We start from the raw sequence: 26286 nt of genomic DNA, 5'->3' as shown, positions 1-26286 counted from the left end.
GTGATTAATTCGAGTGTTAAATAGTCTTTTAAGAGGTGCAAATCGAAATTTCGAGGGAGGGGGGGGGGTGCAAATCGAAAATTGAAAGTGCCGCACCGGGTGACACCCGGCCTCGCTACTGCTTCGATTACAAGGTTTTGTTTGAAGCCTTATTATTATTAACTTTAGTACCTATTGATTTTCTTTTGGGATTACACAATACTGTATTTGTTGATAAGCTACACAACTATTTTCTTGTAAAAAGGTTTTATATTAATTTTATGGTGAATATGTTGCAAATCTATTGTCTTGTAAATTTTCTTGTAAATGTGTTTACCAGTTTAAAAATGAATGTTGTGTTAATTTTCACCAAGTAACATGTTCAATTTTGCAGCCAATACGGTGCTAATTTCTAAATGGATTTCTGCTATTTATGATGATAAATTGTCTGACACAATTGGATGATAACAAAATTTAAACACGAAAAAACGATTTAAAATTGTTTTTAATGAACTTGTAATAAAAGATTTTCTGTTCAATGACTTGATTCATATATTTAATTTAACATTTAAACATCTTTGAATTATAACATTGTGTAGTGGTTCATTGTGGGGTGAGGGTTGGGGTGGGGGTAGCACCAGAAAATGTATTTTAAGGGTGGTGACATTTAGCAGCATTGGACGGCGTGGTCGAATAATAGCGTGTTCGGCTACTAGCCCAGAGGTGTCGAGTTCGAATCTCGGTTCGGATTCGGGACTGTAGGACGTCCATGAATATACACAGCTCTTCGGGTACCGGACTCACGTTATGGAAAGTAAAGGCGACTGATCACATCATCATTTAATATGCCGAGGTAAGAAACATATGAACTCTACCACATCTGCCATATGGATCTTTATGTCTGAAGGGGAGCTTTACTTACTTTTTTACTTACAGCAGTAAGACGGATATATATATATATATATATATATATATATATATATATATATATATATATATATATATATATATATATATATATATCGTTAAATCATGCGTGCGGGATATTTTTAAAAAGTAATATCTTTAAACTCGGACGGGACATGAAAACTGCCTTTTCTAAAAGTGATAAAAAGCAATTCTTATAACAAATATTTATCACTCAATAAAATGAATTTGCTATCTTCAAAATTGAATACTTTGAATTAAAATGATGAAAGTTAGGTAACTAAATGATAACGACAAGCTGCTTCAATAAAGGTTATGTCCCTTATAAATCGGACTCTCTGAATCTCAATACGTTTCTAAACATTTAAGTACAATCATTATTTATGTTAACTGGCACTAACGAATATTAAGATCAGCAGTATTCGAAAATTATATAATCATCAACAAGTACAATCACATTGATCTTTAAAAGTAAACAACTAATGCGTGATGTTGTAGATCACAGTTATCGCCCCCCCCCCCCCCCCGGGTCACTCAGACTTTAAGCAGACTATCACCAGCAGCCCCAGTAGAGAAGTGGCAGCAGTGTAGTAGACAGGGGTCGCAGGGTTCCCTGTGACGTCAATCAGGGGTCCCATCAGGGCCGAGCAGAGGATGAACCCACAGGGTAACATGGAGGCGACGACGGCAATCACAACACCCGAGTTCTTGTCTCCGTTCTGGAACATTCGGTAGGAAAAGAATGGTCAGTAAGGTACACTTTACTTCCACTAGATGTAATCAAATAAATATTTTATACGGTGTTATTTAATCTTGCAATTACTGCATTATGGTATCAAATATACACTTTTTATACCGTGCTATTTAATCTTCAATTACTGCAGATAGAATAAAAAATACTCTTTTTATACCGTGCTATTAAATCTTGCAAAGTGCTATTTAATCTTGCAATTACTACAGATAGAGTCAATTAAAAAAGTTTAAACTTACAAAAACAGCTAATTTACTCAAACAAACAAAAGTTTTGTATGGATGCCATTTATCATTTACTTTTTCAAGTAACAAAAATGTGATCAATGACCGACAAATCATAAATACTTTTAGTTATAATGGGGGATTCATGAAAAAAAAAATCCTTTAAAAACACTGAATTTATTTATTGACTCGTACATCTAAGCTCAATTTTCTAGATTCACAAATCTTAACACATCTGAATTCACGAATCGATTATTAAAAACTTTGACTATATGCTCCTCAATACATTCATATATTGAAACATATTCACAGAGCTAGTAGCGGCATATATTTAGTGGAATGTTTTTTTCGTCTAGCATCAGTTATTTTTCTTATTAAGACACATTTTTTTTCTTATGAGTTTTGTTTTTTAAGCTACTTCAAATTTAAAATTCTAGAACACGGATGACTGTAATATGTGAATTTTATATTAGTGTTGCTGATATTTATTTGTTATCATATTATCATGACGTGTTACCCATGTACATGATAACAACTGCAATACCTTGACCTTTCAGTTCACGACCTACCAGTTTGAAAGCGAATTGATTGGCTAAGATATAAGGCACAGTCATCGCAGTTGCCCTGAAAAAGCCAGTCCACACAGTTGTTATATAGAAGGCCCATAACTCTGCCGTCAGCGCGCACACCAGGTTTACCGCGACATGGCCGATGCAGATGATGATCATCTCAATTTTCCATCCTGAGGATATATGGGGTTTATATATATATATATATATATATATATATATATATATATATATATATATATATATATATCAATTGTATATATATATATATATATATATATATATATATATATATATATATACATATATATATATATATATATATATATATATATATACATATATATATATATACATATATATATATATATACATATATATACATATATATATATATATATATATATATATATATATATACATATATATATATATATATATATATATATATATATATATATATATATATATATATGCGTATGTGTATGTGGTTGTGACACAAATTCCTGTTTAATGCATTGTTGAAAAAAAAGTGATAAAAACCACTGCCTAAGTAAACCAAAATATAGAATTATAAATAAAATAAAATATTCAAACACATGCGTTAATTTTATTTTTGTGTTTTTGATGAGGAATTTAATCCATTTAGGTGTCAGGGAGAGAGAGAAAGCTCCTGTTTTAAAGTGTCTTTAGTTCAACCCCTAACCCACCTCCCTACGTTCAGACATTTTGTCCAAGAGTTGGAGATTTCGGCCCAAGCTCGCGATGATCCCCAAGAGATCACTAAAACAAACACTGCATCTTACCAATTTTACGTAGCAAGAACTCTTGGAAAACATTGAAGACAATGAAAGAGATGTAGTAAATCAAAGTCCCACTGGATCCTATCTCAATCCCTCTCACATAGTTTTTGTACTGCTGGCTGTTGGTGTCAGCTTGGGGGTCACCGTCCAGTATGCCTTCACCTAAATTATGGAAAAAATTAATTCTAAACATTTGGTATATATGTCAACTAAACATACTTTACTTAACTGTGGTCAGTTGTTCGGGGAGCTTTAAATGTCTGGCTAGTAAGTTTCATAGACAGAAAAATTATAGGCTATGTCACAATATTGTTAACAAATTCAAGATTTGTATATGCATGTTCTGTAAATCACCAATAACAAACAACAATGATATAAAGGATGTATGTCTGCATGTTTAAGTAGAGTTATCTTTGGTTCATCGAATCTCATCTACAACGGTGTACGTAGCATCTCAGAACTACAACATTGACATTACCTTTAAAAGTTAACCACACCGCACCCACAAAATTGAATTTATACCATCTGCAAAGTTGACCGACATTCATTACAGATGTCACCACATCAACCTACCGAATTGACAACATCTCACCTACAAAGCTGACCACACCTCACTTTGATAAGTTGACATCACCTCCCACCTACAAAGTTGACCAAAACTCACCCACAAAGTTGACCACATCTCACCTACAAAGTTGACCAAAACTCACCTACAAAGTTGACCACATGTCACCTACAAAGTTGACCACACCTCACCTACAAAGCTGACCACATCTCAACTACAAAGTTGACCACATCTCACTTACAAAGTTGACCACATCTCACCTACAAAGCTGACCATATCTCACCTACAAAGTTGACCACATCTCACCTACAAAGCTGACCACATCTCACCTACAAAGTTAACCACACCTCACCTACAACGTTGACCACACCTCACCTACAAAGCTGACCACACCTCACCTACAAAGTTGACCACATAGACCTCATACGAGTACAGCGACCCCATCAGAAAGAAGGCCGATATGTTGATGATGATCTGATCTTTCTGTCGCCGCACAAACCCCAACACACCAGACTTTGTTGGCGGCTCTTCTTTATGCACAAACTTAGTTTGGTCTTCACTGAAACAAATGTAATATCTTTGATAGAATGTTTTATCTATTTTTTTTTCCGACAATGTTGTAAAATACTTATAGCGTAGATAATAGAAGTCGTGAGCTATCTGGAAATCACAGGAAATATTATGTATCCAGTTTGATATAATCTAAACTAACATCACCGCATAACAAAAAGACACCATCACCACTCAACAGAAACCCAATATAACAAACTAGCTAAAACACAAAATCAGAACATAACAGAAATACAACATCACCAACTAACAGAATTACAACATCACCAACTAACATAGACACACCATCCCCACCTAACAGAGATACAACATCACACCATAACTGTCACACATAACTTAACCAATTAAAAGAAACACACATTATCATTAAATAACTGAAGCAACAGCATTTTATTATACAAGAGCTACAACATGCATATATTTTTTCTGTGTACTTCATTTGAAAATATGTCAAAAAAAAATACAGCCAGCTCCCCACCCCTCCATGAAAATTGCTTATGGCACTAGGCGTATAGGGAGCTTTTTAAAGCGACTATTTGACCCCCGTTAGTTCAAAAACTAAGAGAACTGACACGCTAAAAATAGCTCATTTGCAATGTCTTGATTTACCAGACACATTAATGCACCGACCTACAAACATAATTTTGAAAATAGAAAACATAATATTTATCAATGCTTGACTTATTTTCTAAAGGTTCACCGACTTTATCACCTCGCTTTTATTTGTCTAGCGGCCTGGTACAACTAAACTCAGAAACGTAATAAATGGCATTTCCTTAAATGTAAAGTCAGCATAAAACAAATCATATTTAGAAAGAGTGGCGCAAGCAGGATGGTGATTCCAAATGATATATATATATATATATATATATATATATATATATATATATATATATATATATATATATATATATATATATGTGTGTGTGTGTGTGTCTACGTGTAATTGTGTCTTTAAACATTTTTGTATGTATATATATATATATATATATATATATATATATATATATATATATATATATATATATATATTAATACATATATATTTGAGTAGGTTTTGAAAACCTCCCACCTATCCAAGACCCAAATCCTGCCTACGCCTCAGGAGAAACCTACACTTATCAAGGTATGTTTGTCTGATCTTTGTAAGTGGGTCACTGTGACAAGACACATGCGCTATATCAGTGAAAATGAAACTGCGCCCCAAATTTAGCAGTGATGCGGTGTCAATACACGAACTCTAGACCTACTTACAGAGATGGGACGTAGTATGTAAACATGTGACATGCATGTAGAAGATGATAAACACTGGCATGCTGTTACACAGAGAAAATGTTAGACACAGGCAGGGGGTAACACGGAGCAGGTAACACAATAATACTGCTATCTGGAGGAGGTAACAAATTGTGCTATGTGGTCAAGGTAACGTCATAAACCGCTGCATGGTGGGTGCTATGTGGTAATGATACAACAATGAACCACAGCATGATGCTATGTGAAGGAAATAACACATAGTGCTATGTGGTAAAAAAATACATAATAGAACCACAGTGTTGTGTTTGTGGAGGAAAAAAACATCATAGGACATCATAGAACTACATCATGGTGCGATGTGGAGGTGATAAAACATAGTGCTATGTGGTAAAGATACATCATGGGACATTATACAACCACATCATGGTGCTATGTGGAGGTGATAACACATAGAGGAAACAAGAACACAGATGTACATTAGAAAGAATATACCTTATCGTATAAAACTTTCATCAAAAGTATTACTTTAAAAAAAATACTCATTCGTTATTAAATGCTGTTCTTAAAAAAAACAAGATTGAAAGCTTAAAACATACTTAACTATTTCTTCATAGGGCGAACTACTAGACGGCGAGCAGCAAAATCCAGTGGTCAGCGTGATGGTCAGTCCTGATGCCACCAGCACAAAACACAAGGCTGAGAGGAAGGCACTCTGGGCGGCGTTGATGTCATGTGACGTTCCAGCGGTCAGTCTGGTGCCAAGACCAATAGACCCTAGTATTGCAATGAGACATCCGCCTGGTCGAAATAAAATACTTTGAGTCAAGATGAGGAAATGGTTGTTAAGATTACAATAGGTAGGAAAAGTGGTTCCAAAAGTGGTTCCACTTTGTGTTGCCAGAAAGCATATTTTTGAACCAAAATTGAATATTTTATAACATTTGTGAAATAAGTACAAAGTCACTTCCGGTTTTACTAAGGCTAGACATATTTAAACACAAAATTACTAATAATATAATAGTAATTTACCAAACATTTTTATTTTTATTTGGATTAGTATAGTCAGGGTGTTGTGGTACAAGGGGATGTTATATTATTTAATATAAATAAACTACTAGGCTATATTCCATTGTAATAATAAGTAAAGCGTAATTAATATCAACATTTAATATAGGCCTAATCAATCTAGATCGACCTCTGACTATGGGGTCATCTATTAACGATGTCACAACGATGCAAGACCTCCCCCTTCCCCAAAAAAGTAAACCTAAGCCAACCCCCCCCCCCCCCCCCGCTATTTTGTTTTTAAAGCAGTGATTTTCATAAAATATTTAGACCTATGGGCTTTTCCAACATTCAATGTAGGCCTATTGATGAATTATTTTATAACAATTTATAAAACAACTTTTAATAATGCAAATAAGGGCTTAAATTCAGTTTCTTAACATGAGTGTTTGTTGAACATGGAAAAGTGTCATCTTACTTTCTGAACCCCCTCCCGCTTGACCAGAGGCGTAGCGACCCTTGCCGGCGCCAAACCTTTAGATTTGCACCCCCCTCAAGATTTCGATTTGCACCCCTCTCAACCTTTTCAATTTATTTTTCCAACCCATTTTGGCGCCCCCTAAGGTCGGCGCCCGGGGTCATATGTCGTCGTCCCCCCCCCCCGTCCCCCCCCCGCTATGCTACTGCCCTTGACTCAAAGGTCCAAATCTCCCCCACCACCTCAAAGTCCGAGACCACTACAACATTTTGCTATAATTTATAGGATATTCATTAATTAGTCATACAAACCTAATTACATTTGTTGTTTTGATGGTATCTCTGCCATTACAATTATTAAATAGTTTATCTTTACTGAACATTTCCCCTAACCTCATTTGCTACAGCTGCCTATCCTTATAGAAAACATATTTTCCTCAAATATCTGGAATGCATCTGATCAGCAAGTCTTTTTCTTTTGTAATATATAAACTAATACATGTTCATAAACTTGCACAGCCAATAACAACACATTACCAGGAAACAGGCAGTGATTATAGTTTGTTGTATTTGTGGTTGATGGTTAGTTATCAGCCATATTTCTCTAAGCTTGGTCTACATTTATATGCTGGTATTTGTGGTATGGCTAGAATTGAGAAAAACCTATATTCTTGATACTTCCCTTATCATTATGTTTTACAGCTATGATAGATATATGCAAATGTAAGACTTATAGTGGGACTACATATATTGTGAACACCTTTGCTAAAGCAAAAGTTCTTGAGTTGAAATTTTAATCCTTTAGGTTGTCTCTGATTCAAATTCAAAGCAGCTTTAACTGGTACCTGACTGGTTATGGACAGTAAAACTTAGTAAAAGCTGTTTGACATTTTGCTGACCGTACAATTTATTAATATGGAAGGGCAACAAAACTAGGTGAAATCTACTTCAGCACCATATTCTTAAAAACTATTTATAGTTCGCCAGTTTAAGTTAATTATTGAATAAAGGTAGCAATAATTAGTTTCCGCATACACCAGCACACACAACCAGTGCTGAAAAAAAAACATAACAAAGTTTATATTTTCTTTTTTTAATTACCATATTCATTCAGAATATTAAAAAAATAATTGTTCAATATGAACAAGTTTTCTTGGGTCCAACATCTATCCTTGGATCAGTTTTTCAATTGAGCTTCATCTTGACTTTTGTCTTCTCTGTATGCAGTTGTATAATCCACAGTATCTAAAAAAAAAACAAATGAATTTCATAAACTGTTATATTAAACTCATTATGTTTACATACTTTCAACTCTTAATGTTATAAATAAAAATATGTGTCTGTCTTATAAAGATCATAAAGCAATGATGTGTATTTATGTATTGGATTGTATGGGCTATCTAACCATTACCATTCATTAAAAATATAGGTCTAATAGTTTACTTTTAATATTTTAATGTAAGGAGTTTGTCATAAAATACAATAGGCCTTCAAAAGAGTCCAAAAGTCATGTATATATCATTAAAAAAAAGAAAAAGGTATCAATAAAGATCTACTACTTATGTTTAGCCACCTCAGGAATTAGTTGAAAATTGATATTCAAACTAGGCTACTATAACTATCATTAATTCATACACATACTAGGATAAATATTAGGATCATTATATTAATTTGATTAGTAAGTTAATCCATCTATGACAATTGACACCTTTTGGCTTTATCAACTATTCTGCATTTTAAATTCTAAAGATCACTATATAATACTAAGAGTAGATTAAGTCATATATTAAGTTAATTAAGTAGAACTGAAATAAGACAGCTCTTTACTAATAAGCCTACTCTTCTATTCAGTAATTTTTACTATTATTATTAGAGGCCTAAAATTACTGTTAGACTACTAATCTAGATTAAACTTAAATTTTGGATATTATTTAATGTACTAGTCTGTAACCTTTTATTTAGGCTACATGTAATTTTTACAAGTTTAAAATTGTAGCCTTATTAAGCCTAGTTAACTTTGCTTAACTTACATACAAATACTAAATACCTACCCAATCACAGGCCTACTAGACTACTACTAAGCTACTACATCTAAATCTACAGTCTAGATAGGCCTACTGAACTATAAGTAATATGACAACTGTAAAAATTAAGCATACTTTATTTTTTTTACAATACTATTTTAAGCCTATAGACCTACTGCTATTAAATATGAATCTATTAGTTATTAGACTAACATAAGTCATCATAAGTCTAATTAGTAATTACCTCTAACTAGGCCCTAATCATATTAACAAAGAAAGTATTAGTATTAGGACTGTCATCTGTACCATAGAATACTACTACTATAGTAAATATATTTTAACAAGTAGGCTCTAACAAATTAGACTAATCATTTATTAGACTAGGCGTATGTAGTGCCCTACTAACTAATTACTAAGGACTAAGATTAACTATTTACTATATGACTAGTCTATAAAACTAGTTTATACCAGCTACACATTTATAATATAAACTATGGGCCTAATTTATTTAACTTATCTATTATTACTATTAACTTAAAATACTTCAATATACTTATTGAATTATTTAATATAGATTTTTATAAATATATTACTTCTAGATCTAGACTAGAGTAGATCTCTTATTCTCTACTACTTGACTTATACTCAGGGGCGTAGCGAGGGGGGGGCGGGGGGTGCGGACCGCACCGGGTGACACCATTTAGGGGGGTGACACCAAGGCAAAAAATAGCAAAATATAGAGAGAAAAACTCGAGGGGGGGTGCAAATCGAAAGTTTGAGGGGGGGGGGGGTGCAAATCGAAAACTCGAGGGGGGGGTGCAAATCGAAAATTTGAAAGTTTGTCCCTGGGAAGGGTCTCTATGCCTCTGGGGGGGGGGGGGTGACACCATTAAGTGCCGCACCGGGTGACACCCGACCTCGCTACGCCACTGCTTATACTTAATAGATCTACTGTCGTACAATATAAAGTTACTTAACTATAAGATCTATAGATCTAGTTAGTATTAGTTATTAGTATTATATATAAAGTATTATTGAGTATTAAGTTTATAAATTAGAATAGATCTAGATCTAGATCTAGTGTTTTTATATTTAATAAATAATTAAACATATTAAAAAGCCGTAACATACTAGTAGATCTAGAACTAGATCTACTACTAGATTCTAGACTAGATCTAGATTCTAGATCTAGAAATCTAGATCTAGAATCTAGATTCAAGACTAGATCTAGATCTAGATAATAATTAAATTAAATAGATACTTGATTCTAGATATAGATCTAGATCTAGATCTAGAATAGATCTCTAGACTCTAGAGTACTCCTCCTAGAATCTAGTACTAGATTCTCGATATAAATCTATTTTAGTCTAGATAATCTAGATCTAGATTAGATCTCTAGGTCTAGATCTAGAATCTAGAAACGTATGGCTTGATTCTAGATCTCTAGCTTTTCGAGCACTCACAGAACTTACAGACTTACACTAGTGAGTAGTCACAGGCCTAACAAAAATAATGAAACATGCGTTAAAAACATTCTACAAAAACATTGGTAACAATTAATAAGAATAATGTTAGATATTAGTAATCTGAGCATAACAGTCATAAAAAAATAAGCCAACTATAATGAAAAGGGATACAAACGAATTTTAAAAGCCTGAATCGAACTGAAAATATTCCCTTGTTCGCCATTTTGTTTTCTTGAATCACCTTGTTCGTATTTATCATGGACAATAAATGTTATGACTTTAATCTTTTTACTCTCCCTGGCCACTTCAGTTCAGTTCAAGGTGGGGTTGAGGGCGGTTTTATTAAATATTTAAATTTATACAAAAATTCAAAATCATTTTCAACGGCTTATGTTCAATACAAAAATCTGAAAAGGAGTGTAATCGATGGTTCCTAATCGACTTTAATTTTTAAAATTGTAGCTATAATTTTATCGCTTGCCATATTTAAAATTTTTTTTTTTTAAAAGTTTAGTATGATTACATAGACTTTTCCTACCTATACCACTTGAAACTATTATATTTAGATCAGTACAACTTTTCTTCTTAAACACGTGAGAAAAAAAAACCGTAAACAAGAGTTAAAATATCTCAAAAAAGTTATTTAGATCAGAAATTACGACTGAGAAATAAGGACCTAAATAATATATTGGTGGAGAGGAAAAGCTTAGGATCGTATGAGAAACTTTGAAAATACCATAAACAAACAAGTAAAATCTTTCAACCTACCTAAAGACGAAACGAAACTAGACTGCACGATAATGCTAGATTGTTCCTCTTTTGGCGTCGACGCCAAGGAAAAAGTCTTCAAAAAACAGCAGCTGGAATCATACCCGCAGTCGTTGAGGCTGTAGCCCACCATGGCGATGATGGCGTAGAAATAAATATGTTCACTGCCCGGGGACTTGCTAGAAGATTCTACTGGAAAACCCTGTGTCGTTGTACTAGCGTTCGTCACGTTAGCTGTCGTGGCATTGTGACCATCGTCGTACAAAAGTAGCTTGACGGTGTTGGCTGTGAATATCAGCGAGGTGCCGATCATCTGTATAGACGTGGTGAAGACCAGAATTTTGGCTTTGGAGATTTTGGATTTGGCCCACCTGTCCATGACGTAGCCCAGGGTGGGGATAAACAGCAGGCTACAGGAGGCGCCGACGGTGCCTGGGATGGACGCATACCGGACCGGAACTCCCAGAGTCTGAACATTGGCTATCATTAGGATTACTTCTAGGGTGATGCAAGCCTCGATGCCAATCATGGCCGCCACGAGTAACCACTTCCGGAGCATTGAATACACACTCATGGTGAATGTAAGGATTGTAAACTACCCGTGTTTTATAAACAGAACAATATTTTCTACAGATAAAAAATCACAAATATAATAAACACTAATCTATAACAAATCTTCCATCAGTACGAAATTTCATTCATTGTTCACCAAAATTGTAAAATAGCTAATATAAAAACACCATTGAAATATAAATCCCAATGCTAGTCCAAACCAAGTTAAGCAGGAGCTGATCGCTACCACTCACTGAATCCCCAAGTCAGTCCACCTAACACCTGACAAACACAGACAGGTACACTTGTATTAATTATATCCAGGCCGGGGTTAATTGGATGATGTATTCCCTATCACAATGACACGAGCTCAGCATTTCTCTATCATAAGCTACACAAATAGACGGGCTATTTAAATGTTGACGCAGGATGCGGGACCATCGGTGAAACTAGAATTTTAATTTTTCCTCTCTTTTAATAACCCTCTCTCGAAGTTGTTAAGCTAGTCTCAATGTATGTACATAAAACAATATGGTGTGTAAAAAGTACTACTGTGATCAAAGAGCAATGGTATTAACTCAAATATCTCGTAGATTATTTTAGTCACAAACAAATGTGAATTTCGCATTTAGTGCATTACATAAGGTGTGTCATTTTATTCTGACGAACAATGTTTAAACCTGGCATATAAAAATCTTGTTTGCTTTATGTTTTACCTCAAAAACTAGGACTCACTTGAAGAAATCGAAGATTTCGTGGGAATCAGGAAATTGTTAGCGTGTGTGTGTGTGTGTGTGTGTGTGCTTGTGTGTGTATGTGTGTTTAAATTACTCATGGTGGCAGAAGAGTGTTGTCGTGTATGGGTGTATACATGTTAATGTCTTAAGGAGTCAGAAAATTGTCAGCGTGTTTAGGTGTGTGTTTGTGTGAAAGTCTAGAGGTGTCAGAAAATTAATGTCGTGTGTGTGAGAGAAAATTGGTTACATGTGGTGTGTAATTGCCTCGAGGGTGTCAGCATTTTTTTATGTGTGTGTGTGTGTAGTTACCGTGATGGTGTCAGAAAATTAATTAGTAACGTGTGTGTGTATTTTATGCCAAGGTGTTGTAAATAAATGTATGCGGGTGCGTATATGCCTTGAGGGCGTCAGAATTAAAAGATTCGTTAAATTTATGAGCGTGTAATGTCTAGAGGGTCTCAGAAAATTGGTTACAGGTGTGTATGTGTATACAAAATCCCTTTATGTTGTAGGAAACAATATGTTGTATATGATAAAATCATTGAAAGTCTGGGGAAATGCATGACATACGTGTGTAATAAAAGACTTGATGGTGTGGGGAAATCAGAGGCCTAGCTAGAGGTGGGTGGGTGCGGCGGCCGCCCCGAGAGCCGACACTTAGGATACGCGAAAAGTGGTAGTAACAAAATTTAAAAGCTCATTTTAAGCATAAGTTAATAAAATAAACGACCACAGGACTTTACACACTGATATTTACCAGTCGAGTCCCAAAACAAAAACTGTTTTGGGACTTGGCTGTGAAAATCGTAACCAACATATGAACCTGGAAGAGTGGCACTTTTTCACCAACATGAATAACTATAAATGGGATGGGGGGGGGGGGGGGAAGGGGTAGCATGGTGCAGGAATGGATCGCTACGCCGCTGGGGGGGGGGGATTCATTACTTATATGTGTAATAAAAGCCTTGAAGGTGTGGGGAATTTCATTACATACGTGTGTAATAGAAACATTGAGCTTCTCCAAACATTGTTTACATCCTGGGCCTAGAGCTCGTGAAATTTTCCACGCTGCCAGCCCCTTCTCGTCCTACTTCTCAAACGTACATACTTAAAAAATTCCGTGGATTTTTAAATGCTGACATCAACTGTTGTATAAATCCTAATTTGTTTTACCTACCAATAGTTTATCAGACATACTTTGTCTGTATTTAAACACGCTGTGAGTAAATAAAACAAACTAACTTCAACATACACGACTAGTTCTAAATCCAAATGGTTTAACCAGAAAGCTTTGTCTGTATTTAAAAGACGCTACCAGAAGCTTTAACTAAACCCTAATATAAACATAACGTTTTATAACATACACGACTAGATCTATATCCGAATGGTTTAACTAAACACGCTTTGTCTGTATTTAAAATACGATATGAGAAATTTAACTAAACCCTAACATAAACCAAACTATTTTTTAACATACACGACTAGTTTTATATCCGAATGTGTTGTTACAATCAGCCGAAAACACCCATGTAAAAATGTATTCTGTCACATACTATCGGGAAACCGCTGTGGTATGTAGCAGGTTATGTACTTTTTTTTATCCAACACATTAACTTAATCAATAACAGGAATTAATATCATGAAAGTAAAAACAGGCGAGGTTAATTAGCAATTTAATTTTATTTAACATAGTGAATCGAATACACGCAAAAGAATAAGCGCATTAATTAAGATAAATTATAACCAAGGACACTCAAGTAAATAATACAGAATTTTTTAACATCAACATAACACTAACACACTGCACATTAGAGTAGATATCAACACGTTCGTGACTGAATTAACACACTGTGTAGCTGCCTCAGAATAGGCCTACCAGAATATTGCATTTTAAATGGAAGTGTAACAATAATTATCCACGCTAACTTGAATGTGTCAGGGATATTTTGTCTTGTAGTTGCTTGTAGACTGACCAAGCTGGTGCCTGCTGATGTTTTGTGTTTAACAGGCCTACCGTGACTATCTATGCACATTATTTTCTATTTGAGTATACTCTAGCAAATGTTTATGCAATTTAATGAATAGCTGTATGGCTAACTGGGACGAATTCGGTTAAACTAGACTAACTTTCTCATTCAGCCAATTCTACAATTCCAATTATTGATTGTTTATTATTAACAATTTAGACAATAAAAATGATTCAAATCTACTTTTATAAAAGAATAGTGTGACTCTTCCAAACCTATTTTTAGACAGAAGATAGAGTCAGTCGCCTCCGTCTCTGCTTTAGAAATAAAATGGTGAATGGTCCAAATGTAACTTAGAAAGTGACTCCTCCAACCTTACTTTAAAAAGAAGATGGTGACTCCTCTGTTCAACTTCAGAGAGTAAATTGTGACTCCTCCAACCTTAGTTTAAAAAGAAGATGGTGACTCCTCTGTTCTACCTCAGAGAGTAGATTATGACTGCTCTAACCTTACTTTAAAAAGAAGTTGGTGACTCCTCTGCTCTACCCCAGAGAGTAAATTGTGACTCCTCCACCCTTACTTTAGAAAGAAGATGGTGACTCCTCTGCTCTACCTCAGAGAGTAGATTGTGACTCCTCCACCCTTACTTTAGAAAGAAGATGGTGACTCCTCTGCTCTACCCCAGAGAGTAAATTGTGACTCCTCCACCCTTACTTTAGAAAGAAGATGGTGACTCCTCTTCTCTACCCCAGAGAGTAAATTGTGACTCCTCCACCCTTACTTTAGAAAGAAGATGGTGACTCCTCTGCTCTACCTCAGAGAGTAGATTGTGACTCCTCCACCCTTACTTTAGAAAGAAGATGGTGACTCCTCTGCTCTATCTCAGAGAGTAGATTGTGACTCCTCCAACCTTACTTTAGAAAGAAGATGGTGACTCCTCCAAGGAGGGCGGTGGCCGCCGTGTAATAGATGGGCGTGGCCGGATTTCCTGTGACGTCAATGAGCGGCCCTAGCAACGCCGAGCAGACGAGAAAACCACCTGGCAACATGGACGCCACACAAGCCAGAGCCACCCCTGTGTTCTTCTCTCCACCCTAGAACACAATCAGACATCGGTGAACATCACACTATCAGAACATTAGAGAACATAGCACAATCAGAACATCTGTGAACATCACATAATCAGAACATCGGTGAACATCACACAATCAGAACATTAGAGAACATAGCACAATCAGAACATCGGTGAACATCACACAATCAGAACGTGAGTGAACATAACACAATCAGAACATCACACAATCAGAACATCAGTCGACCTAACACAGTCACAAAGTCATCAACAGGTACATAATAAAAAAATCATCAGGTACAGTATCTTTAGTGTACATAACACACCCAAAACGTGCTCAATAGGTGCAAAAACTATAGTCTACTTGATACAGAAATCAATATGTAAAAGAACTGTAGCTTAGTGCGCTTAGATCAATAACATTTTCAATGAATTCAAAGCTTAAAAAGTAAAGAACATTTAACGAAGTATAGAATCTGAAACAAAGTTGATTGAAAATATATGAAAATAACAATACAATTTCTTCAGTAAAGTAAGGAAACAAAGCTCATTTTACATACGACACTTTTAAACCAATAATTTTTATGGGCAATAAGTGAAAAAATTAATATAATCAATTAACAGAAATAAATTTGTACTGTATTTTTTGCAACTCTTTTATGTAACTGTATTTCTAACAGTGTTGATAGGCCAGTAGTATAAAAAAAATCGCCAACGGCCCAATGGCTAATGAGTCTAAAAACATTATTTCACATTTTTTAAGGTTCAAATAACACACGCGACACGCATGCCTGAACAACAGTAGGAGGAACAGGTGTGAGATGTCAAGGTCATGTAGGGCTCACCACCGTCCCTACCTCAAGGTCACGTGGGTATGTGGTAAGGGAGTTTAGTTCGAGTGGGGCAGGGGTGTTTTTTTTTTGCGTGTTCGATGGGAGCCAGGTGGCCATAGGTGAAAATTAATATACTAAGGTAAATGTGAATCGATCCAAATGGTTTAGTTGATGTGTCATAGAGTTATAGATGCACAGTCATGCTGGGGGGGGGGGGTATAATGTTATAATAACCAGTTTTAAAAACAAAAAGGTGAAGGTTTGCAATTGTAGGACTCCTATTATGTTTCCCAACTTAACGTGTGTCCAAGTTGTCCATAAAGAACCGTGGTCTCGAAAAGTCTTGAGTTCGAACCCTCGGGGAAATGAGGCTCGTTAGCTGTAGACGGCCACTCTTCTAGGAGAGACAACTCCAAAATCAAACATCTGCTGCCTTGTAGTTTGTTCTTGGTTGGACAAAGGCCATGGAAGCCAATAAAAAAAAGCTGGCTGAAATCGGAGTCAACGGCCTAAATGAGAAACTTAAGAATGCGCAATGATTTTGACTAAAATAATGATTATGAGGTTGTAATTTTCCTGATCAATTCGAGTTTTCAAAACTTGAACGTTACCTTGCTGTTACGAGTTTATGCTAATTAATATCAGAGGGAATGACAGACATGCTAATTAGATAACTGTAATCCATATAACAATCGTTATCAGTCTGTGTAATCACTGAAGTCGATATCGCTTTTGTTTGTCAATTGTATCTACAACAACATGTTCGGCGCATGCGCGACTGCATGGGGTGCCACATGTCCTGTGACATCAGGGCTATAAACAAAAATCTCCCACTGACATAATGAACAACTATGTAAAGTAATGGGCTGATTGTCAGCCTCAACCTACCTGATCCAGGGCGAATTGATTAGCCAACACAAAGGGCAAGGTCACGACCGCCATTCTGAAGAAGCCGGTCCAGATAGCGGTCAGATAGAAGGCCCAGAGCTGGGCGGTCATCGCACACAGGAGGTTGATTGTCACGTGACCAGCACATGCAACCATCATCTCAACCCGCCAGCCTGGTGGATACATGGACAGATGGTTAGAGGATATGAAACTGGTAACATTACACACAGGTAGACCACTGGTTAGAGGATATAAAATTATGGTAATACAGAGATAGACCAATGGTTAGAGGATATGCAACTGGTAACATAACACAGAGGTAGATCAATGGTTAGAGGATATGAAACTGGTAACACAACACAGAGGTAGACCATTGGTTAGAGGATATGAAACTGAGGTAACGTAACACACAGGTAACCAATGGTTAGCGGATATAAAACTATGGTAACATAACACAGGTAGACCAATGGTTAGAGGATACGAATATGAAACTGTGGTAACATAATACGGATATACACAATAAAAGAATATACATGCTCATAATTATAGCTATAATGTGTAGATATATGTATGTTAAATTAAATAAACGTATAGTAACAACTTGTGGCTAGACAAATTGTCCAAACATACAATGCACAATTAATGATATTGTTGCTAGACGATTATGTTATACACACTAACAATAACATAATGTAGTTAGAAATAAAGTGTAAAAATGAATTCAAATTGTCGAAGAATTAACACAACATATGTTGTCGTGAATGTTATGTGGCTGTCTGTTGGAGATAATAAATGTCTATTCAAAGATGTAGGTCATTTTTCCACCGCTATCTACAATAAACGTATGAATATCTCGTCACTTAACATACTCACCAACGTTTTATTTCTATAGTAGTTTTCATTAATTAGTACATTCATCAGTTTAATGTGTTGGGTGAGTACAATTAAAATGACGTTCATGACCTATCAAGCTTAAAATATACGGTTTTCAAATGTTTTTGACGCAATTTTTAAACCCACTTGAAATGTCGATGTAAGTTGGAATATTTGGTTTGTAAAGGGTGAACTAAATAAAGTACACTTATAAATAGCATAGATCGCAGTTTACCGACAGCGAGTTTTTACATTAGTAAACCCAAAACTAGTGAGTGTTTCAGAGCAAGTGATGTGTATTTATTGTGTTGGAAAAATTGATGTGCTAATAAACAAAAACAAAGGACTGACTTACAGTTAAATGCACTATTGTTTAAATCAAGTACGGGCAGTTAAACATTAGTATAAGTATGAGTTATTTCAAGGTCTGGTTTGATGCTTTGCTCAGTAAATAATTTATGTGTTAATGTATTTTACGTGAGCGGATTAAAAAGTTGGAACATATTTCGAGATTTAATAAACTTAGAAATACAAAATTGGTATATCCATTGGATATGCTGTACGTAGGGGTCGTCGTGGTCGAGTCGGTAAAGCTCATGGTTGCTAAACCGAAAAGTCTTGAGTTTCGAACCCTCGGGCAGATGAGGCTCGTTAGCTGGGGACAGCCACTCTTCTAGGAGAGACAACTCCAAAATTAAACAACTGCTGCCTTGTAGTTTGTTCTTGGTTGGACAAAGGCTATGGAAGCAAATCCAAAAAGAAAAGCAGGCGGAAATCGGAGTCAATGGCCTCAAAGGCGCATGACCAGTTGACACGTAACGCTTAATTGTGTTGGAGGCGTGGTCGAGTCGGCAAAAAGCCCATGGTTGATAAATTCGAACAAAGTCTCGAGTTCAAAACCCACTGGCAGATAAATCTCGATCACCCTTCAACACTAATAATTAAGAACGAAGAAGAAGAAGAAGATGCTGTACTTGCTCAATACTTAAATAAATAACTACGGTGTTTTAACTCAATATAAGATTGTTAGTAATAAGTCTCGGAACCAAAAACTTGCTTGTATAATTAACTGTAAATTATTATTTCATCGAACAAACACAACTTTACCTCAAATGATGATTATGAATCAGTCATCAGATAAAAAAAAATTGCATAAGTTATTATTCATTAAGGAAACAGCAAATTTCATATGTTACCTTATAAAAGAGTAAGACTTAGTTATCAGTCATTGAACAAAGAAAGCAAACAGAAAAGATAAACCAACCCACGGACCTAGCTTCCGCAGCAAGATCTCCTGGCAGCTGTTAAAGATTGTAAAAGTAACGAAAAATACAAGAGTCCCACTCGATCCTATCTCGATGCCGTCAACGTAGTTTTTATATGCCTGGCTATTTGTGTCGGCCTGTGGGTCTCCTTTTAGGATACCTTCACCTGTATGGACACGTACATATGTTAATGTACATATACAAACGTTATAGAACATATAGGCCTACATATGTCACGGAACACATACATACGTAATAGAACAGATTTCTACGTAATAGAACAGATTTCTATGTTATAGAACAAATATATACGTTATATAACACATAGGCCCACATACGTTACAGAACATATACATACGTTATAAAAAATTGTCTACATTATAGAACATTTACATGTTATAGACAAATACATAGTTTATAGAATATATATATATATATATATATATATATATATATATATATATATATATGCTATTATAACAAATACATACCTTACATAACATATACATAAGGTATAGAAGAAATACATACGTTTCATAAAAAAGCATACTTTATAAAACACATAATTAAGTTATTTAATACATATATACTTTAACAAACATATCCATACATAATAGAACAAATTCCTACGTTATTGAATAAATACATATGTTACAGATAAATACATACGTTCGTTCCAATCCAACACAACCATTAGTCTCGCAACATTGGCTCTTGTAAAAAACCGGCTGCGTATCAGTGTCATGATTAGTACACTGACTATCGTTACAGACCAAAATCTAACAAGAGCCCTTAAGTTTTTTTTTTTAAACTCTACCCCCAACTCAGGTTATAACCTAAATCCCCATGTTATCTTCTGACTGACCTTTACACATAGACATCAAACTATATAAAAAAAATCTCTCTAAACTAACATTGTATTTTCTGAAAGCTATAGTTTTCATTGCAATCGTGGCCACTATACTATTACACTACCAGAGGCGTAGCGATGGGGGGCAGGGGGGGACGTATGTCCCCGGGTGCCGACCTTAGGGGGCGCCAAAATGGGTTATAAAATCAAATTAAAATGTAAATTCAGCTGCATAATTGCAGTTTGAGGGGGAGGGGTGCAAATCGTAAAGTTGAGAGGGGGGTGCAAATCGAAAAGTTGAAGGGGGGAGGGTGCAAAATTGAAAATTTGCTCCCGAGGGGGACGCCAAATTGAAAGTTTGTCCCCGGGCGCCGGGAAGGGTCGCTACGCCTCTGTACACTACGGGTTCATGAAAATATTATAGTAAAAAACACCATATTTGACCCCCACCCAAAACAAAAAAAAAATCTGCTATATTTGTCATAGCAACTCACCAACAAAGTTGACCGAGTATACCTCATAGGAATACAGAGACCCGAACAGGAAAAACGCGGCAATGTTCAGTACAATCTGCTTCTTCTGTCGATGGAGGAATTGTTGGAACCTGACCCACGGGGAGTAGTCGGAGGGGCAGAAGGTTTTGTGGGGCGCGCACTGGTAGCCGTCTGCTTTAGAGAACTTTCGTCCGCTGGTGATGTGTACCACGTGACTGTTCTGTGTGTACCTGCAGCTGCTGGAGAACTTCCGGTGGTCAGGTGAGACCACGATTCTAGAGGTCTCGGTCTCACTGCTGGGACTGTGAGGATTATGTTTTAGATTATTCATTAGGGTCTTAATTTTATATAATTACGTTTCATACAATTAATTAGGTGTTTAAATAGTTCTATAATTATGTTTCAGATGATTCATTAGGCGTCTTAATTGTTCTATAATGAAGTTTCAATTAATTAATAAGGGATATAAATTGTTCTGTAATTATGTTTCAGATACCTCGTTAGCCATACCAGTAGTTAAAATACATAACTAAAGATGTCAATTGGGTAATTTTTTTGAAATATTAAGGCTCTGAAATCGGTCATTTACTGTTAGAGCAATCACAATTTTCTCGTATGGTTGATTAACTACACAAGTTTTTCTAAGTCAACAACGTTTCTAAAATTAATTTATATTTTGTAGTTTTAGTTATTCATAGTTTACTTCATGGTATTGTTGGCATTGTTTTTCAAAAACTCGAATCTCAATTAGTAGGTTTTGGTATAACGAAACGACTGCCATATAACTAAAGTTAATTAACATTAATAAGTTTAAATATAATCAAAGGACCACGGCATATCTAAACCCAATTAAATACATAAAAAACACAGATAACAATTATTTCATCGATTTCCCTACAATACTTCGCACTGTTTCGTTCAAACTTGGGCTATTTGCGTTCTTCAGCCTAATTAATTATGCATTATTAAGAATTAACACATGCTAATTAACATGGGATAAACAATTAACTATCAGCTGCCACCTATCATGTTGAGCTATTTGTGACGACTTTACAGAAAATATTGCCTGCCCATTGTGGGTAAATAAAAAAAATGAAACAACATCTTGATAAAAGGCGCAGCTGATACTAATTTTTATTTCACACAAATAAGATAAGAGAAACTCATTTTTTGTTGTTGTAAAAATACTTTCTTTTAGGTTGACTAACGAGAAAAACTATATATAAATGACGTCACATTCGTCGGGGGGGGGGGGGGGGCGGGGGAAGAGGGGGATCTGTAATTTTGTGACGCTGTTTGATGAGAGGAGGGGTTCAGCTGGTGGGATGCCAGAGGCGTAGTGACCCTTCCCGACGCCCGGGGACAAACTTTCGATTAGCACCCCCCTCGAACTTTTCATTTGCACCCCCTCCTCAAACTTTCAATTTGGCGCCCCGCCTAAGGTCGGCGCCCGGGGACATATGTCCCCCCCGTCCCCCCCCCCCCTCTCGCTACGCCTCTGTGGGATGTCACACGTTTGCAGTATAAAAAAACAACAACAGTGCTTTATAAAAAAAAAACAATGTTAGAAAACGAATGTAAGCCGTTAATTCGCGTTTTAGAAAACTGTTTTAATAAATTGTTAAAGAAATTGATTAAACTACTCTATGTTGACAGAGCTTAGACAAGATTTGGGAAAAAATATCGATGTTTTAAGAAAAAATGCAACTGCAATTTTGAGGAGCGTGTGTGTGTGTGAGGGGGAGGGGTGGGGGGGGGTTGTAGGCTGAGGTATGACGTCATTTTATGGAGGTCTGGCTTTTTGTGACATTGAGTGACGGAGCAAGGGAGGGGGGAATCATTAAAAAAGCGTGACGTCATTTATGAATGACCTTGTATGTCTAAAGCTCAACGTTGCCGTTCATATAATTACAAGGGATATAGCCCATATGAACAGTTACCAGTGTTTCTTTCAGCCATGTCTCGGAGGGGGTTGGGGTGGAAGGGGGGTACCATGTCCCCCTCCTTGCACGAAATAGAAGATATTACATTTTAATAGAGCATATATATTTTAACCATTGTCCGCCCCCCCCCCCCCCCGCTGCAGTGGAAAGTTCACCCCTCCCCAGAACGTTTTTTTTTAAAATCCTGCTTATCTAGTCTTCTGTATACTGATGAAACATTTCATACCAGATCTGTAAGCCAATGCTACAGTATCGTAGTTTGTCTTACAGTAAACTACTGGTGTAGGAATAATTTCAAACTACTCACTCAGCAGTGTCGCAGTCAGCCAAGGCTCTTGTGGGCGGACAGCACAGGCCAGTGGTCAGTGTGGTGGTCAGTCCAGCAGACAGCAGCAAAAAGCACAGAGCTGCCAGCAGAGCGCTTTGGGCGGCGTTCACGTCATGTGACGTACCAGCGGTCAGCATCTCTCCAAGACCAACTGACCCCAGGACGGCAATAACACACCCGCCTGAAATAAACGGACACCTCGGCTGTTTCATTTTTATCTTCACTCACACGAGCTAATTAAGATACTTTAATTACATCTATTTATTAATATCTACTTATTTACATAATATAAATGGATCTCTGTAAATGAGAAAAGCAACGATTGTTAAACACTTGCTTCTTATCATATGTTCTTGTGGGGTTGACCAACACGACGCAGTCAGAACGGATTTGTTAGGCCACAGGCACCGTGAAAAGCCGTCCAGAAACGGTAAAAGCCGTCCAGAGCTCCAGCCTCAAAAACTCTTCTCTCTGGGGCTCGCGGAGTCTGAAATATCTCCGCCAGATTCGACTCGAGAGACACGCGGTCTGTTCATATCCCATCCTATTTGCCTATCCTAAAGAAGACTTGCCATATCAGTATGACTTTGAATAAGTCAAATTGAATCACCCAGATTTGACCATAAGTAAAGAAACACTCTGTACAAATAGGCCTGATAAACTTGACAGTAGCTCAGGGGAACAAGATTCTAATGTTCACTATACATCCTCTGTTTGCCAAGTATATAATACAAGTGTTATATATCAATTTGACGAATACACAAATACACATTATACATCCACAATAAATGTTGTGTTAATAAAAACAACAACAAAAGTATGAAAAATGAAAAATTAGAAAATATGACAAATACACAAACACACATAATATATTCAAAATAAATGTTATGTTAATAGAGAACAATATCATACGAATATGACTATGATAAATTACAAAATGTGTATTTAAGATTGTTCTAAGCATGGATAAAGTTTACAACAACTTCATTTAAATCAAAGTTTAAACATTATTTACTTAAACACTAAAATGAGCAGACCTACAGATAAGATAGATTAAAACGCATCTAATCTAGATGGAAAAACAAAATGCTCACCTATTGAGGAGATAAAGATAGACCTTACGATAATGCTGGAATGTTCTTCTGGTGGAGCCGAGGACAGGGAGAAAGTTTTCAAGAAACAAATGCTGGCATCGTACCCGCAATCCGTCAGACTATACCCCAACATGGCCAAGACGGCGTAGAAAAAAATACCGTCGTCTTCTACAGGCGCAGGGGTCGATGTAATAGTCGTCAGAGACTGGTGTTCGACATGCGTGCCGTTTGCTGTGGTGTACAAGGAATCTTGTCTGAATACACCATTGATTGTACTGATGTTCGTCGAGTTTAGATGCCCGCCTCGGTCGTAGAATAAAAGCTTGATCGAGTTCGCTGTGAATACCAGAACAGTTCCGATAATCTGAAGAGAAACCGTGCTGATTAATATTTTGGCTTTAGCCAGTCTGGTACCCGCCCATTTGTCCGACACGTATCCTAGAACTGGAATCAGCATCAGGCTGCAACAGGCGCCGACGATGCCGGGGATAGAAGAATACTTGACCGCAACTCCAAGTGTCTGGACATTGGCTATCATGAAAATCACTTCCAGAGTTTCACAAGCTTCAATCCCGATCATCGCTGCCACGAGAAGGAATTTCCGGAACCGAAACCCTCCAAACATGATGATTATAATAGTTGCTTCCCCTGATTACAACAGTTACGCCCCTTAACAAGCGAACCCCAAGTTTTGCTACCTGCATGTAGCCTTGTCGAGACGTTCTGAACGCTACAGCGATAACTCGCAATTAAATCGACATGTTTACTGCGTCGGGATCTCGGTGGAAAAAAACAAGTGGTTAAAAAAAAGTTGAGTCTAATGACTTATCCACGATCGGTAACTTCAAAACAAGTCCCATGACAACATCCACATAAATATTGTAGGCAACCTATTTTTTTTTTAATAGGCGGGAAAAAATAGGTTGGTTGGGTTAGAAAAACAATATGAAAGTAGTAGGAGCAATATGGTTGTTTGTTATATAAACGCTGCATGTCGCGTGTTTTGTTTGTTCCAAACGGCAAACAGTTTAAGGGAGATAATCTATAGTAAAGTTAGTATTAGTGAGTTACGTCCCTTTATTTTAAGTGAATTACAGCTCGATCGTTATTAAAGGGGATTAATTAATAAAGGATTGTGTGAGTATCAAATAGGATAGATTGATATAGAGGATTGTGTGGGCATCAGTGTTGTCAAGTCGTACAGCGATTGTGTGGGCATCAGTGTTGTCAAGTCGTACAGCGATTGTGTGGGCATCAGTGTTGTCAAGTCGTACAGCGATTGTGTGGGCATCAGTGTTGTGAAGTCGTACAGCGATTGTGTGGGCATCAGTGTTGTCAAGTCGTACAGCGATTGTGTGGGCAGCAATGTGGTCAAGTCGTATAGCGATTGTGTGGGCAGCAATGTGGTCCAGCGATTGTGTGGGTAGCAATGTGGTCACTTCGTACAGCGATTGTGTGGGCAGCAATGTGGTCAAGTTGTACAGCGATTGTGTGTGCAGCAATGTGGTCAAGTCGTACAGCGATTAAGTGGGTAGTATTGTGGTCAAGTTATGGTAGTGGAATGTGTGGGCAGCAATTTGGTCAATTCGTACAGTGATTGTGTTTCTACAAGTTCTGGCAGGAACAATACTTTAGTCACGTAAGAAACGTGATCTTTGACAAGAAATTTTTGAATTCGTTAACCTTTAATATTTAGATTAGATTTTACTTTCTCGTATAAGTAGTATAGATTAAGTATTATAATATTGCGCACAATAGAAATTGAGCTTTTGGACAAATCTCGACAGTTTTAGTGATTTCCTGTAACGGAAGTGGTATTTTATTCCACTTACTTGTGGACAATAGAGCTTGAGCAACGCTTCAGTTATTTTCCTGTACAATAATTCGCTCCTTTTAGTGGATTCCTATTAACATTTGAGCGATCTCCGGTGATTGGAAACGTTACTTTTCTATATTTTTAATTTTTTGTTACTAGCAGTCATAATTGGATAATTTTATGTCATATTCT

The 26286-nt window shown here is 36.4% G+C and overlaps 3 protein-coding genes across 3 annotated transcripts; all 3 read right to left on the bottom strand.

Annotated features, from left to right (window-relative positions):
* Positions 1-478: 478 nt before the first annotated feature.
* Positions 479-13854, bottom strand: LOC131938007 (membrane-associated transporter protein-like). Its single transcript, XM_059295805.1, has 7 exons — positions 13666-13854; positions 11383-12009; positions 6239-6440; positions 4217-4377; positions 3257-3415; positions 2451-2623; positions 479-1625 (listed from the first exon to the last, which is right to left on the bottom strand). The coding sequence occupies exons 2-7, from the start codon at positions 11954-11956 to the stop codon at positions 1437-1439; spliced, it is 1458 nt and encodes a 485-aa protein (XP_059151788.1). The 5' UTR covers positions 11957-12009; positions 13666-13854; the 3' UTR covers positions 479-1436.
* A 299-nt stretch (positions 13855-14153) lies between these two features.
* Positions 14154-17720, bottom strand: LOC131938014 (uncharacterized). The gene is made up of 2 exons (XM_059295813.1): positions 17432-17720; positions 14154-15732 (listed from the first exon to the last, which is right to left on the bottom strand). Exons 1-2 carry the CDS (start codon positions 17615-17617, stop codon positions 15550-15552), a joined length of 369 nt encoding a protein of 122 aa, XP_059151796.1. The 5' UTR covers positions 17618-17720; the 3' UTR covers positions 14154-15549.
* Positions 17721-20895: 3175 nt separating this feature from the next.
* LOC131938013 (uncharacterized) lies at positions 20896-24982 on the bottom strand. The gene is made up of 3 exons (XM_059295812.1): positions 24279-24982; positions 23164-23365; positions 20896-21215 (listed from the first exon to the last, which is right to left on the bottom strand). Exons 1-3 carry the CDS (start codon positions 24901-24903, stop codon positions 20900-20902), a joined length of 1143 nt encoding a protein of 380 aa, XP_059151795.1. The 5' UTR covers positions 24904-24982; the 3' UTR covers positions 20896-20899.
* Between the last annotated feature and the right edge of the window lie 1304 nt (positions 24983-26286).

Source organism: Physella acuta, unplaced genomic scaffold, assembly GCF_028476545.2.
Source record: "Physella acuta isolate Inbredline_101_S28 unplaced genomic scaffold, ASM2847654v3 ptg000227l, whole genome shotgun sequence".
NCBI lineage: Eukaryota > Metazoa > Mollusca > Gastropoda > Physidae > Physella > Physella acuta.
Note: the sequence above shows the minus strand (reverse complement) of the source record. Positions and strands in the feature narration are given on the sequence as shown.

Coding starts and splice junctions, on each gene's coding strand:
- LOC131938007 (XM_059295805.1), bottom strand. CDS start 11,956: ATGAGTGTGTATTCAATGCTCCGGAAGTGGTTACTCGTGGCGGCCATG. Junction 6,441..11,382: donor TAGTTTCGTTTCGTCTTTAG/GTAGGTTGAAAG, acceptor TATTTCGACCAG/GCGGATGTCTCATTGCAATA. Junction 1,626..2,450: donor ATCAATTCGCTTTCAAACTG/GTAGGTCGTGAA, acceptor CGAATGTTCCAG/AACGGAGACAAGAACTCGGG.
- LOC131938014 (XM_059295813.1), bottom strand. CDS start 17,617: ATGTATCCACCAGGCTGGCGGGTTGAGATGATGGTTGCATGTGCTGGT. Junction 15,733..17,431: donor ATCAATTCGCCCTGGATCAG/GTAGGTTGAGGC, acceptor ATTGTGTTCTAG/GGTGGAGAGAAGAACACAGG.
- LOC131938013 (XM_059295812.1), bottom strand. CDS start 24,903: ATGTTTGGAGGGTTTCGGTTCCGGAAATTCCTTCTCGTGGCAGCGATG. Junction 23,366..24,278: donor TATCTTTATCTCCTCAATAG/GTGAGCATTTTG, acceptor CGTTTATTTCAG/GCGGGTGTGTTATTGCCGTC. Junction 21,216..23,163: donor GCTGACTGCGACACTGCTGA/GTGAGTAGTTTG, acceptor TAATCCTCACAG/TCCCAGCAGTGAGACCGAGA.